The 15,296-nt window shown below is 41.1% G+C and overlaps 1 protein-coding gene across 2 annotated transcripts in view; it reads right to left on the bottom strand.

The window, feature by feature from the left end:
- PDPK1 (3-phosphoinositide dependent protein kinase 1) overlaps positions 1-11,110 on the bottom strand; it is a 68,890-nt gene extending 57,780 nt beyond the window's left edge. Inside the window, exons 1-2 of one of the 2 annotated variants that reach the window (XM_082772761.1) lie at positions 10,921-11,110; positions 548-817 (exon numbers count right to left, since the gene is read on the bottom strand). In XM_082772761.1, the coding sequence (XP_082628887.1) occupies positions 548-817; positions 10,921-10,944 (294 nt within the window). In that variant the 5' untranslated portion in view covers positions 10,945-11,110. The remainder of the gene's footprint in view (positions 1-547; positions 818-10,920) is intronic. The other variant, XM_082772759.1, reaches the window with a different exon arrangement.
- Positions 11,111-15,296: the final 4,186 nt, after the last annotated feature.

The raw sequence follows: 15,296 nt of genomic DNA, 5'->3' as shown, positions 1-15,296 counted from the left end.
CAAACTATGCGATTAAGTGCAAATTACTCTTGACAACTACTATACAATAACTATGGCTCATGAAGTCCTTGACGGCCATGATACTAAAGACTGAAAAAGAATACCAGAAAAATATCATTGTTTTTACATTCTTCCCTAAGCATCTGGCACTGGGTCCCATCACAAACAAGATATTGGGTAGAAGTTCTTACCATGACCAACTCCAAGCCCAGTTCCAATCCTTCATGGAATAAAATTTTAACATAACTCATTAAGCATCAAAAACTTACATTAGAAAGCACTGCCTCTTAAAAACAAGAGTCATCAGGATACAGTGGAACTTCTGATGAGTTAAAAAGGTACTTACTTAAAGCTCAGCGCCTGTATTCAGTGCAAGACTTAATATTAGTTGTTAACATTTAAACAACTACACCCTGCTCATTTACTCTAAGTTGTTTTCTCCAGATTTAAATCTTCCTAATATTTTCTGCGCAACAAATTTTGAAGTTTTTCCTATTTTTGCAGACTATAAGCAGCTTTTTTTTTTTAAATTAAAAAATAAGGTTACCGTTGAAAAAGATCCTTCACCCAGAATTTTCCCAAATTTGAAGTCATCAGGTCGTTTCTTTCGAGGCTGTGGAGGCTGCTGTCCTGTATGCTGCTGCAAGGAGTTTGAACTAGATCTTGATTCAGCTGCAGTGCTCTCCATGTTTGATCCCTGTCTGCTGCCACAGGTGGAAATGACAGATGGAGTGCTGGAATCTGCTTGGCTCCTCACCATTGATGGGGATGGACAGGAGCATAACACCACACTAGACTGGATTGGAACAGCATCATACTGAAAAGAGAAAAGAAACTGTTATCCCCATACCTTCAAATAATTATCCCACACATCTGGGCTTTCTTTCCACTCCTTCCTATTTGAAAGGACTATCATGAAGATGTCTTTAGGAAAGAATCTAAGTGTTTATTTTGGAGATGGCAGCTCTTAAACAGACGCTGTTTACATCATGCTGCATACGTACATATAGCTGTAAGTCAAAAGTCTGAAAGTTTTAATTCACAAATGGCAGTTTTTCAGACTCAAGAAGTCCTCTCCAACACTAAGGAGTCAAATATCAAGGTACATTCTCCTACAGATAACATTATCATTAAGGTTTATTTCACAGCTGTGCCTCAAACCATCTTAACAAGCGATAGTTTTCCTGAAACTTAAAAAAAGTTACATATCTCTGCATTAACACTTATATTCACTATTAACATTAGAGATGAAAAATAAATCACAAAAACTTCAATAGACAAAAGGATATATTTCTACATACACAGATTACAATTACATGTTTTTAATTGGAACCTCACTTTTTCTAACAGTATTCTCTCTAACAGACATTGGAGGGAGAGGACACCAACAAGATACATACAAAGGGCAGGTCAGCTGAAATATTGCTGATACTAGAATCATTATTTATTTTTTAAAGAATGCACTGGTCTGATCTTTTATGACAAAGGATTTTACAGTATTTAATCTCATAAAGACATCCCAATTCCAAAAAAAAGAACCAGACACAGCAAATATAGGAACAGACACCCCAAACACCAATTCTTATAATATACAAAGGAAGTCTTCATTTGGTACCTTTTCATCAATTTTTCTCATGTAAAACCAAGCAAACTAGTCAAGCTGGTTTCCCTCCCTGTTCCTAATACACCTCCATTAGTCTGTCAAACTCTGCTTCAAATGTTTCACTTGAAACTGACCAGAAAACACAGACAAGGGGAGAGCTCTGCTGAACCTCCTCTGACAATAAAAACTGAAATGCAATGCAGACGGAATACTTGAGAATATTAACACTGTAGATGAGCATGGGTTTTTAATCTTAGCATTCTAACATACAGTCAGCAGAATGAAACAAAAACAGCTGAAGTGTCCTAGCCTCAAAACAGCTTATACAATCCTGACCTAGTCTGTGACATATCTCATCTTGATATTCAAATATACATTACTTCCAACAAAAATAGCATCTAATGAGTTACAGTTTGATTCAGAACAATTTCCTGCATTCCTATCAAAACTCACTTTAGAAGGGAATTGGACTTATGTTCAATTACACATTTAGGCTTAATGCACCTAGCTCCAAAATTAACACTTATTATACTTGTTTGTGCTCTACATAGTATAGTAAGGCAGCAGAAACACAATTTATCCATTCAGTGGCATTACAAAGATATACAAACATATTTCTACACTTGTAAAGGTATACTTTGTAAATTCAGATTAAGGTAACAAAGTCAAAAATAATACAGGTAAAATTATCATTTTTTTCCACTTTCAATTAAATAGATATCAATTACTGTAAGTTTGAAAAGTATAATTAAAGTATTAAACAACCGTTGTATACATAATCCCTGGAAGAAGCATTCTCTTTCCAATCTGAATATAGCCTACTTGCACCAAGCACTCTATCGCTCCTTAGAGCTTTTTCTAAGGAGTGCAGCCAACTGATAGAGCAGGAGGTCAGAAACAGGTAGTAGCTTCCTTTATTAGACCTTGTCTGAACCTTGTGATATAACAGAGTCTGACAAGAAATATGCCTATAATGATAACTACTTGCAATATTTTGTACAGCTTTTTTTTTGTACAGCTTTTGTGAGGACAAAAGGATGTGAAGTTTGGGTGAAGATTTGGAGGCTGACGGGAGAAGAAATGTGTTTTTTGAAAGTTCACTAACTCCCTCCAAGAACAGCGTATGTCCCTGCTCAGAATTTGTTATACAGCATTCTCATCTTTGAAGAGAAGTATGTTGATGCTATTATTATGAAAAAACAGCGCGCACAGATGAAGTATACATGCAGTAGGGCGCTATTCCTTTTACACCATCTTTGCAGATATTTGAGTTGACACTTTCCCCAGATTGTCACAGAATCAATGATCACTAGTTATTTTCCCCTCACATTCTCATAGCCCAGCTGAATCACATTACCTTCAGACATCAACTCAAAGGACAGCTTGTATAAAGATACACAGTAGCTACAATTAAAACCAGATTGCACTGTTCTCCACAAAGACTACAGCAACAGCCAAGCACAAGAATAACTGACTGCTCAACTGCTGAGGTGATGCAAATATAGCAAGCGTCCCATTAATTGAAATGTAGTAAATAGACTGTAATATTAAGATTTAAATGATGAACTTACTCCAGTCAGGCTATCCAAGAGCAACAAAGGGTATACAGGTAAACGAAGAAATAGCACTGTGGAGTATCTGATTGGATTTTGCAGCTACCACGATTGCCTTGATGGAAAACAAAACAAAACAAAACAAACAAACAAACAAAAAAAAACACTAAAGCACCAGAGAGCATGGAAAGAAAGCAGAGGAAAAAAAAGGTATTGGATGCAGTTAATTTCATATACTGTGCAAGTAAATAAAATCACAATGAATATCACATATAGAAAAGTACTATCCTTAAAGGAAAAAGAAAGACAGGAATAAGGGATGTTGTAGGAAGAGAAGGTTATTTCCAGCCAAAGTATAGCACCAATTAGACAAAACTAGTTAGTCAAAACATCAGCTAGTCATCTTCTCAAAGAAAAGTCAAGATTAAGAAAAATGAACAGACAAAGATGCAGAAGATTTAAAATACCAGTTACCTAGAAAGTGACAGAACTATACGAATATGTATGCTGCACCTGAACATTTACAGAAAACATCACTCCTACACTCATCTTGCCACAGTCTGCATGTTTTTATATAGTATTTCATGTCCTGGATTGCTTACCTTCTTGTTTTTGTTTTTAAGAGATTCCAAAAAAGGATGTCTAGAGAGACTGTTTCTACATGTGTCTCCATGTATATCAGAAATAGAACAGAGGCCATCTCATCAAGTCTAACCTCATATAGCCTCATTTTTTATTTTATTTATTTTTATTTATTTATTTTACAAAAATCAGGTTTAAGACTACTTCTGCTAAGTCCAACCATTTTAGCAAGTCAGTTACTGAATAATTGAAAAAACTTCTATGCTGCATCTACAGAAGCTTGAAGATGCTCTCTTTCCAGCAACTATCAACATTTCTCAACTAGCAAGTCAATGAAAGCACAGACCCTCACACAGTGACAACACACTTGTGTCCCTTACCTATTGCACAACATGGATTTCCACAGACCACGCTACCACACTGATAACCACTGTTCAAATCATTCTGTATCTGTTTTTAAGAATCGGTCTCTAACACTACCTTCTTCCCAAGCTCTTAAGGGTGCTGTTTCAAGTTTACCTCCATATGAAAATTCTTTGCTTCTTTGTACAACATATATTGAAAACCTAACAAGGAAGAACAGAAGTCTGTGGAATCTAACAGGAAATAGGATCCTGCCACTAATACTGGACAAGCATTAGAGAATAAATCAAAACCAACTACTTTCAGGAGAAAAGTCCAGAAACTGAACCCCTGAAGAAGCATCTAATCCTCTGACTAGACTGAGCTCCTGTAATCTGTGTCTATTAGTCTTTGCCCTTTGGTATCAGAGCACCCAGGACTCTAAAAACTAGGATGACCTGCAATTCAACAGAAATCATACTGCATATAAAAATTACTGAGTACTGTATGTAATGAACATTAGGCTAAATCAAGATAAGAAGTTCAGAGACAATTAGGAATACAAATCAATAACAACATGTATGCCCTACATCAGGGAAATCTGTTTCATCAATGATCTAATTCAGAAAGTAACATAGCAGCACCCTAGGATGCCTACACATTAATCTTTTCATTTGCAATAGAGCTTGAGAGGCTTTTAAAACAGATACTGCATGATACAGCACAAGATATTCTCCCCATTTGTCACAGTACCTCTTCCAACCCTTGCTTTTACATCTCTGCCAAACAGTCCTTTGATACAGAAAGATCTTCCAAGTTCTATGAATCTAAGATTCAACATCCAAGTTAATACACTTGTCTTCGAGTAAAAATATGGAGCCCATCTATTTATCTGTGCGATTAAGGAGGGATAAAGGCCTTTACTTCACATTAAGAGAAAGTAATTGTTTTAAGTGGACAACTGTTTTGTAGTGCTAGAGATAATGTGACTTGCTGCTATTTATACTGTGATTCTGCTAAAGACAGTTTACATTAGATAGGCTTTACATTAACAGGCAGTTATATTTATTATATTTTCATGGCACACTGGTGTTTCAGAAGATTGAGAAAAGATAAAACAACTGCATGAAACATAGATCTTGTATATGAAAAATAGAGTAAGAAGTGGCAATCAAGAGATACTATACACAACTTTCCTATTGGTGTGCTGTCAAACTGCAGTGAACATAGTTCTTGTACATTGTATCCCAATGTCTATTTATTTTCGGGACTCATCTAGAAATCGAGTTGGATTTTCTGCTAAACAGCCTACAGTACTCTCTGTTAATCCATTTTACATGTGAGTGCATGTGAGAAACGATATACTGAATAACTAATGAAACTCCATAACATATAGTTTATATATGCTTAAATGCTTGTAAATTTAAATAATTTTAGAATAGATGTATTTGTCAACACTTACTACCTTCAATACTTTCAGATTCTAAAAAACAAATAAACAAATGCCAAAGGCAATATATACAAGCCCTGGCTAAACTTGACATAACATAATGCTGCAACAACCTATGAGAATTTGATTTGTAAAATTTTCTTCATAGACATTTACTTGTATTACTGTGAAGCACAAGGAGGTTTTTTGTTTGTTTTAAAAAAGCTCTAATGAGCAGGTTTTTGCTTTGTGTCTTCAATGAATCTTGGAAAATGCAAGTCCTATATTCATAGCAGTCAAGAAGATTAATCATGAAGAATCAAATTCATTTTTTGGATATACATTCTGAAAAAGTTAATGGCAAATAACTGTTTATATAAAAAAAATCTCAGAACATCAGAACCAAAGCTCAGCTCTGATACTATCTTCTTAATGACTGATCTGGCCACCTACCATCGCATCTCTACTTTCTAGAGATCTAGAATGCACTTTATCTGTAAGTCAGTAACGAGGAAATCACATTCATGTAGTAACAGCAAAAAATATAATTTAGCTGATAGACACAAATATTTGTAAGCAAAAAGAACATCTCTATTTTGTTAGATTTGTTTGATTTTTTTCAGTTAGAGAATAAACCTATGTTATCTACGAGACTGACTTTGTTTCTACAGGAATTAACATATTATGTAAAGAGCACTGTTGGCCCAAACACTGCAGTTAACGCAAATACCTTTTTCTAAATTTGACAACACATACAGTGGTATTTCCTGCCACTAATTTACAGGATTCAAATTCCATATTCAGGTAAGGATAAAAGCTAATGAGAGGATTTGAAAGAATCTGCATACCATCCAGTTACCCTCTAACCTCCTCTACTTCTAAGCAAAGCACTCAAGTACCAAGCACCTTAACAGGCAGACACTATTTAAGGCCATCCGCCCCAATCCCCTCCCCCCCCCCCCCCCCAACCCGCAGCCTCAAAAGAGATCAGAAACAGGAAACCACAAAGATTTCTAAGAACCTAAAGTCAGCCTATGGCCCCAATAGCTACAAACGTAAACAAGACTTAAAGAATTCATTTCATGCAAACAGATCCATCCCAGCTCACAAGACAACAAAAGCCATCTGTAACAGCAATAGTCTCGATCACATTCTACATGATCAGTTACCTGATAAAGCACAACAGTGCTAGGTGTTGTGCAGCTAATAAACACAAAAGAACTTCCTATACCAGATTCCTTGCTAGCAGTGTGAGGATTTAGGAGGCAGAGACAATAGGCTTGAGTGAAGAGCAGAGGAGCAGCAAAAGAGGTGGCAGTATGTACACACTGTGTAGAAGGGTTGGCCGGCACAATCAAGAACTGTAATGAATTCCTTCAGAATTACCAGAGAACTGAACATCAAACTTAATACTTTCTTATCAGAAGTGCCAAGCAAGTTTATCCTTGCATGTGTGGTTTTTTGTTTGTTTGTTTTTTGCTATAAAGCATTACAGAATATTTGCTAAGTGAAACAACTTTTTTAAAGCAGAAGAGGAAGTCTCAACTTCAATGTTTACATCCAGTTCTTCTGCAGACCTTATTAACTTTCCATAAGCTTAAATGCAAGGTGTCAAAAAGGGAAGTGTGGAAGGAGAAAATTAATCTCCCCTCCCCTTTTTCATTACATATACATAATCTAACTTAACCACCTGCAAAAAAAAAAAAAAATATATATATATATATATATATATATATATATATATATATATATATATATAGTAATCCCATTTGAAATACCAGAAACAGTAGTTCCTTGGTTTTGGACAAATTCTTCAGAAAGCTCCAATATGAGGAACTTAGAGAAGGATTTTAATCTTCCAAGCACTTTTCTGAATCACATTTTTCTCTTTCCATACTGAAAAGTAATTTCTCACTCGCATACTTTATCTGATGCCATAAACGTGCTAATTCTACAGCTTTCTTAGAAAAAAAATGTAGAAAAAGATACAAGTTCATTGTTGAAAAACATGTGTTTCAAAAACATTTTATGTCTTCATAGATCAAGCCTATTTTATTACTTTGCCAGTTTATTACTTTTTTCAGTCTAAAACAAGTGACTGCACTCCTGGTTTCATGCCTTTTGTACAAAAATCCTGCAAATACTTCAGTTACCAGCATCTCTTTCCAAGTTCTACCTGCAACGCATCCTTTCAACTAATCAGCTTTAGAGAAGCATAATGAGCCCAATTCTGCAAGGGTGTCTCAGAATTTCTACTTGTATAGTTACAAGAGCTATATGAAACAGACATTACTTCTAGCATTGTAAGTAATAGACCAAGTTACCCAAACAAAGATTTGCTTTAAAAATAAAAATCCCACACCCACCCACATACTGGATTCGCTATTTAGTTGAAAATTGTCATGGAAGCATTAGAATGAGTCCTGAAGAGGGTCATAAAGATGATCAAGGGGCTAGAGCATCTTTCCTATGAAGACAGACTGAGGGAGTTGGGGTTGTTCAGCATGGAGAAGGCTCCATGGAGACTTTATAGTGGTCTTCCATTACCTAAAGGGTTCCTACAGGAAAGCTGGGAAGGGACTCCCTGTCAGGGAGCGTAGTGATAGAACAAGGGGTAATGGCTTTAAACTAAAAGAATGTAGGTTTATATTAGAGAGAAAATTCTTTACTATGATGGTAGTGAAGCACTGAAACGAGTTGCCCAGAGAAGGTGTGGATGCTCCATCCCTGGAGGTGTTCAAGGCCAGGTGGATGGGGCTTTGAGCAACCTTGTCTAGTGGGAGGTGTCCCTGCCCATGGTAGGGGGCTCAGAACTGGATGATCTTTAAGGCCCATGCCTTCCAACCCAAAACATTCTATGATTACATCCAGACAACCCTCCAAATTATCTCCTTTCCACTAGCTACCACCACTTGTGTTAGAAACAGGAATGCATATAAAATTGCTCCTCTTAAGCATTTTTTTTTTTTTTTTGCCTTTGAGCACCATCTTTAGTTCTCAACATCTGTATCTCTTGTTTTCTATTCCTGAAGATGGCTTTGCTAAGAGATTTGCAGAAAACTTAGGCCAATTAAAAGCCTATGCATGAGTGATAAAAGCAAGTCATAGCCTTACACTGAAACCCAAGAGAACAGAATACTAAGTAGATAGGCGTATAGGAAAAAGAAATTATCTTGTCTGAAAGTTTTACACTTATTAATAACTACAAGCATAATTCTTATCAGCCTACTGCAATTCCTCATGTAGATGCAGAACTTACTCTATAAAGTACCCAGTTCTTTGAAAAACAATTTATATTTGTTCCATGAGAAATTTGGGGGGGGGACACAACATTAACAGTTTTGCTCAGACATATCCATGACTATACTACAAGTTTTTATCAGGACAGAAACATTAGCAGAATGGAACCTGCCTTGTAATAACTACTAGAGCAGTTAAACCTTCCACTTAAGACATTGCTGAAGTTAAAGATGTAAAGAACTGTTCTTCCAGACTCTTCATTTCAAGAGGAAGTGAACATGTTGATATAAGACTCAATATCCTTACAATGAAGGCATTAGCAGCAAATAACTAAGACCACACTGGCAACTTCAACTATAGCAGCACTAAAAATGTTTCCTGTTAAAAATGCAATTCTCTCCTTAGTACTGCTTCAGAAGAACATTTTAGGCAATTGACCCCACATATACGAATACAAAAGTTAACTGTTCAGGCAGAGGACTGTTAAAGTTATTTCTTTTAAAGCTGTGTTCCATTTTACTCCCAAGTCTTTTGCATTCCTAGTAAAATAATCACAGAATCCATTGATTTCAGTAATTCCATCACAGTAATATTAACTGCATCTTGCTGAGTTTCAGAAATAATGTATTTCCCAAATATGATATAATCTGATTTACAAAAAGGCTAGCTGAATCAAACCACCTGTCTGCTAACACCAGCCAGTACACTCACCTGAACAGGGAAATGTTAAATGGGATGGAAGAGAAGGAATTGAAACTAAGTTACTCTGAATAAATATTTTATTTTTAACAAAAAGTAATTGTCAACTTCGTTCTTCATTTGCTCTCTATCCATCTCTCTCAGAGATCTGAACTGCATATAGAAGAACAGAAACAGAACTATTTGGAGAGGGAAAAAAAGAAAAACAGAAAGAAGTGATGAGCAAGGACAGAAGCACAAAAGGAAGCACGCTTCCTCTTCAAGTGGGTTCAGAAGGTAAACAGAAGTCTTCTCTGATGCCAGTAAGCAGCCATATGGAGCTCTATCAAGTGGCAGAAAAGCAAAACTAATTCATTTCATAATCAAACGTGCGTTTATTTCTTAATCCTTGATGCTATATTTCATGTCCTACCCTCTAGGTCTATTCTACATACTAACTCCCATTTTCATTCAATAAATACAATTACCTTAAGACCCTAAAAAAAAAATTAAAAAAATCACGAAACATGAAGAGTAGAGCACATTATAAAACAAGGCTTCAGGAATCTATACAGATGTATCAGTCTGTATGCAGAAGACCCTTCTTAGTTACTTCCAAACACGGATATGTAAAGTATCGTTGTCAGTTAGTTATGCTACCACTACTGAATACTGGTAGCTATTCTTGTATAAAGAAGTAAAAGAAAATCCCAAAATTGTCATAAGGTAATTTCTACATTAACTACACTATGTAATTTACAACGCAAGTTAAGCTCTACCATTTCCCCTTCTGTGTATCAGCCACAATCCCATACTACATTAATCAGCATTCACAAAATGGAAGAGTTTTACCCTCTCAGACGAATGTAAACAACTGTTTGAAAGGGCATTCCACCGTTACCCTCGGAGCCTCTCCCACACGTTTCTTCCCACTACAAAAGAAGTCGGTTACGGGGTGTAGAGGCGGCTCCCCTAACGTAGCAGCACGGGCCCTGCTGGGGGAGGGCGACCCGGCAGAGACACGGCGGTGCCCCGCACCCGGAACGGGGAGCGGCGCTCCGCCAGAGGCCGCGGGGCAGCTCCTCCGCCTCGGCCCCGCTTCCTGCCGCTGCCGGGACGAGCCCGGGCACCTGTCGCCGCGCTCGCAAGCCCCTGCCAGCGCCGGGGGCAGGAGGAGGAGAGCGGACCCCCTCCGCGCGGCCCGCAGCACCCCCGGGAGGCGAGAGGCGGAAGGAGAATCGGCGGCGGCAGCGCCGGGGCCGGTCACACGGACGGCAGCGCTCGCCCAGCCGCCCTCTGCGCCCGAGCAGGCGGCGGGCGAGGGGGCCGCCCGCGGAAGCCCCGGCAGCGTGCGGGCCCCGGGCGGCCCGCCCCCTCACGGCCGGACCGGGCCCGGCGCCCGGGCCTCGCGCCCGCGCCTTCCTCCAGCTCTCCCTGCGCGCCGCGGCCGCCGGCAGCCCCAAGCGGCCTCGGCGCCGGCGCCGCGCACTCACCAGGTGGCTGCTGGTGCTCGCCATGGGCCCCGCCCGGCCGGCCGGCGCGGCCCGCGCTCCCGTCGCCCTTTAAGAGCCGAGCGCACGGCCGCCCGCCCCGAGCCAATGGGGCTCTCGCATCCTCCGCCCGTGACGTCACCCACAACAATACTCCCCCCGCCGCGGGCAGGACTTCCGCGTAGCCTGCCGAGCCGTTGGTCGAGCCGCCTGCTACTCACTTGCGAGCCCGGACGGAGCGTCCCCCATCAGCCTCAGCGGCCGCTGCCGATGCAGGCATGCGCAGACGCTGGACTTTCCCTCCGGCCCGCTTCCTGCCAGGAAGCTGCGTGGGGTGAGGGCGGCAGAAGCCTCCCCAGCTTCCGGCCGAAGGGCGCATGCGGGCTCTCCCCGCGGCGGGAAGGCGGTAGCAGGAGGGGGCGGTGCCGCTGGGCCGCGTCCTGCGCCGCGGGGCGGCCGCTGCCTCGTAGTGCGCGTCCACGAGCGCGCCTCGTGCCGGCCGCTCTCTCGGCAGCGGCCCGTGCCTCGGGGTGCCAGCTTCCAGTGAGGATGTCGAGTTCTCGTTGCTGTTATGAGACCAGACGTGTAACAGATACAGTTTCACTGCAGGCGTTCTTAAAAGTCTGACTTCTCTGGAGGAAAAAAAAAAAAAAAAAAAAAAAAAAAAAAAGCACTGTGCTCCTTGGGTATGAATTCACTGAATCTGAAGTGCACTTTTCATTACAAGGCTTTCACCGTCTCGCAAGTAAATAATTTTCATCACCCAACAAATACACATCAACATCTTTAACTGCTATATGGTATAACAAATAAGATCTTGTTCTTTTAGGTAGGTGTGTATGCATAAAGCATTTCAACAGGTTGCCTTGCCAACCTGTGTTCACGAGTATATCAAATGTCCTTTACTCACAGAAGCCAGCCAGATCCAGTGTGAAGAACTAGGATCACAAACAGAATGGTGGGCCTTTGTGAATGACACCTTCTAGTAAACTATTTTAATTTGTCAAAGGATTATTGAATTTTAAGAAATTACTCAAAAGGGTAATGCAAGGCAAGACTATATTTTTTGCAGAACCGCATCAGAATCTACAAAGTACAGATAATTAGCCTCAAATAGGGCTGGGTCAGTTGGGCAGGACAGCAGTCTTGCAGTGTCCTAGTGATGAACTACTTTAGAAAGGTTTTTACAATAGCCATTGTAAATCAACTTTCTTGCATAGTGATTTTTTGCTTCATGGACATGTAGGACAACAGATCACAATATTCCTTTTTAAATATACATATATGTGCATATATTATATATATATTCATACCTTCACTCCTCTCTTTTTCAGACTATCCAAATTCTTGGCCTTTCTTACAGGCTGTGTTTTCTTTTCAGGATTCTTTACAACCAGTTTACATCTTCATGAAGATGTTTGTTTTGCAAAAATACTTTACAGTGAATTCCATCTAGCCCTGCAGAATTTGACAAACCTGTTAAGTGGTTTAAGTCAAATGCTCTATATGCTACTATCATCTTGTTAAAATGAATCATATTAATTATCTTCATAGTCAAACCATATTGTGCTAGTGAAACAAAAAGATGCAAAGGATCTATTTGAATTCACGTATTTGAAAACCAGCAGAGTGGCATCATGCTCAATAGCCACAGATACTGTTACAGTATCAATACCCTATCAGAGCTATTAATAAGCTTTTTGCTAGTTGGCAGAGTTTTTCCTAGTCTCCCTACCATATTCCAGTATTTCCCAGAAGTAATTTATTTTCATGATACCGTAGTATTTATTACTACTAACAATAACAGTACCATTCTTCTGCCTAGCCTTATTTGATAAGAGGATCTTATGCTTTTCCCTAATTAAGTTACAAATATTTTCCTACTCTTCAAGACTGTATGACCTCAACAGCATTCCTCAGGAATTATCTGTAATTTTCCAAGAACTGAACCAAGTGCAAGTACATTCTTCTGCAGTACAGGGTGCTCACCTTCACCTGTCACATGACATCTAAACTGATTCAAAACTTAGAAAAAACCTACTCTAGTTTTAGCAGCCTAATCTGGTGAACTATGTCCCTACCCATGGCAGTTGTGTTGGATCACGATGATCTTTAAAGGCCCCTTCAAACCAAACTATTCTGTGATTCTACTTTACACCTTTGAAGTCTGTGAAACCGGTGATCTTCCAGCAGAGGGCAATGTCATGTTGGAGAATATGCTGTATTACAAGGCATTAGTACAAAGTGTCAGGGAGCAGCACAAGACAAGGCTGCCCTAACACAGGGTGGGGCAAATAGGGCGATCCCAGCACCAGCAGTCCCTCACCGCACAAGGTGCAGCATAATCTTGCCTGGTCTGAACAAAGTGGGCAGAGCCTGGTAACAGGGTTTGCTGATACTCCCAAACAAGTTGAGGTGGTGGACCAGGTCCAGGATCCAACACAGGAGCAGTAGAGATGAAGGTGGACCTACAGACAAAGCTCTAACAAAAGTCCAAGGTCCTTCTAGGAGGTAGGGCTAGACATGAGGCTACAACATGGTTTCAGGATCCAGCTGTGATTCCGAGACAGGACTGGAGATAAAACTACATTATCAGTCCACAGCTTTCATCCATTATATAATGTCTATATAAAGACTGTCATTGTTCCGCTCGAGTGGGCAGCCGAGCTCCACCACAGCCGCTCTCTCACTCCCCCTCCTCAAAGAGGAATGGGGAGAAAATATGTGAAAAGGGATTGAGATAAGGACGAGAAAATCACGCAATAATTATTGTAACGGGCAAAACAGACTCGGCATAAGGAGATAGTAAGATTTATTGCCTATTACTAACAAGTGAGAGAAGTGAGAAAACAAAGGAAAAAGCAAACCAAAAGCACCTTCCCCCCCATCCACCCTCTTCCACCTCCTCCCCCCGAGCGGCGCAGGGGAACGGGGGAATGGGGGTTATGGTCAGTCTACAGCACTTCTTCTCTGCCGCTCCTTCTCGGTCACTCTCGTCCCCTGTGCTGTGGGGTCCCACCCACGGGATGCAGTCCTTGATGAACTGATCCGGCGTGGGCTTCCCACAGGCAGCAGCTCTTTCAGAACTGCTCCAGATATGGGTCTGTACCACGGGGTCCATCCCTCAGGAGAAAACTGCTCCAACCTGGCTCCCCTACGGGCAGCAGCTCCTGCCGGGTCACCTGCTCCTGCGTGGGCTCCTCTCCACGGGCTACAGGTCCGGCCCGGAATCTGCTCCGGCAGGGGTCTTCCACAGGCAGCAGCCTCCGTCGGTGCAGGGCCACCTGCTCCACCGTGGTCTCCTCCACGGGCTGCAGCGTGGAACCCTGCTCCACCGTGGTACTCCATGGGCTGCAGGGGGACATCCTGCTTCACCATGGTCCTCACCACAGGCCGCAGGGGACTTCTGCTCCGGCGCCTGGAGCACCTCTCCCCCTCCCTCTACACTGACCTTGGCACCTGCAGGCTGTTTCTCACTCCCTTGACTCTCCCGGCTGCTGTTTGGCGCAGCGTTTTTTCCCTGTCTTAAATATGCTCTCACAGAGGCGCAAAACAACATCGCTTATTGGCTCAGCTCTGAAAACAATGGGGCCCTTCCCAAACATGGGGCAGCTTCTAGATCTTTCTCACAGAAACCACCCCTATAGCCCCCTGCTACCAAAACCTTGCCACGTAAACCCACTACAAATGTACTTATATCCCAGGCCCAGAGGCCATCCAGGAAATGACATGGAGACACAATTGCAGACAAACATAGACCTAAATGAAAGCTAAATGGATCTTCCAGGTGATGAGCCAAGGATGCGGGGTAGGGGTCCCAGGTGACAAGGCCTATTGGTACTCTTAAGGCCGTGATGCTAAGACAGATGGCACACAGCAATTTTCTTTACAGAGAAATGTATTCCATCAGTGTTCTGAATCTTGTGGCTACAGAAAGCATTTTCATAACTGACTGCACAGGTGAAAATCACATGTATGGTATTAAACCCAAAGAGATATATTATTTTTTAATACACAATTTGCAAATGCTAACAACCTTGTTGCAGTAGTAGGAAAACTTTGAATATAACAAACATCAGAAGTTATGAGAGGCATAAAACCACAGAATCATCTAGGTGGGAAAAGATCTTCCATCATCAACCTGACCTGCCAAGTCCCATCACTAAACTATGTCCCTCAGTGTTCAGACAGTTCACACATCTCTTAAAATACCACCAGGGATGGGGACCGCACCACTTCCCTGTGCAGCCTGTTCCAATGCTTGATGAGGAAACTCTTCCTGGTATCTAACCTAAACCTTCCCTAGTACAACTCGAGGCCATTTCCTCATGATTTTAGGGCATGAATGTAAGAGAAAGTGATGTGAGGGTTCAACAGTC

The sequence above is a fragment of the Aythya marila genome (assembly GCF_965140915.1).
Source record: "Aythya marila genome assembly, chromosome: 15".
Taxonomy (NCBI): Eukaryota; Metazoa; Chordata; class Aves; order Anseriformes; family Anatidae; genus Aythya; species Aythya marila.
The sequence above is the reverse complement of the archived record's forward strand: the minus strand, read 5'-3'. Positions and strand labels throughout refer to the sequence as shown.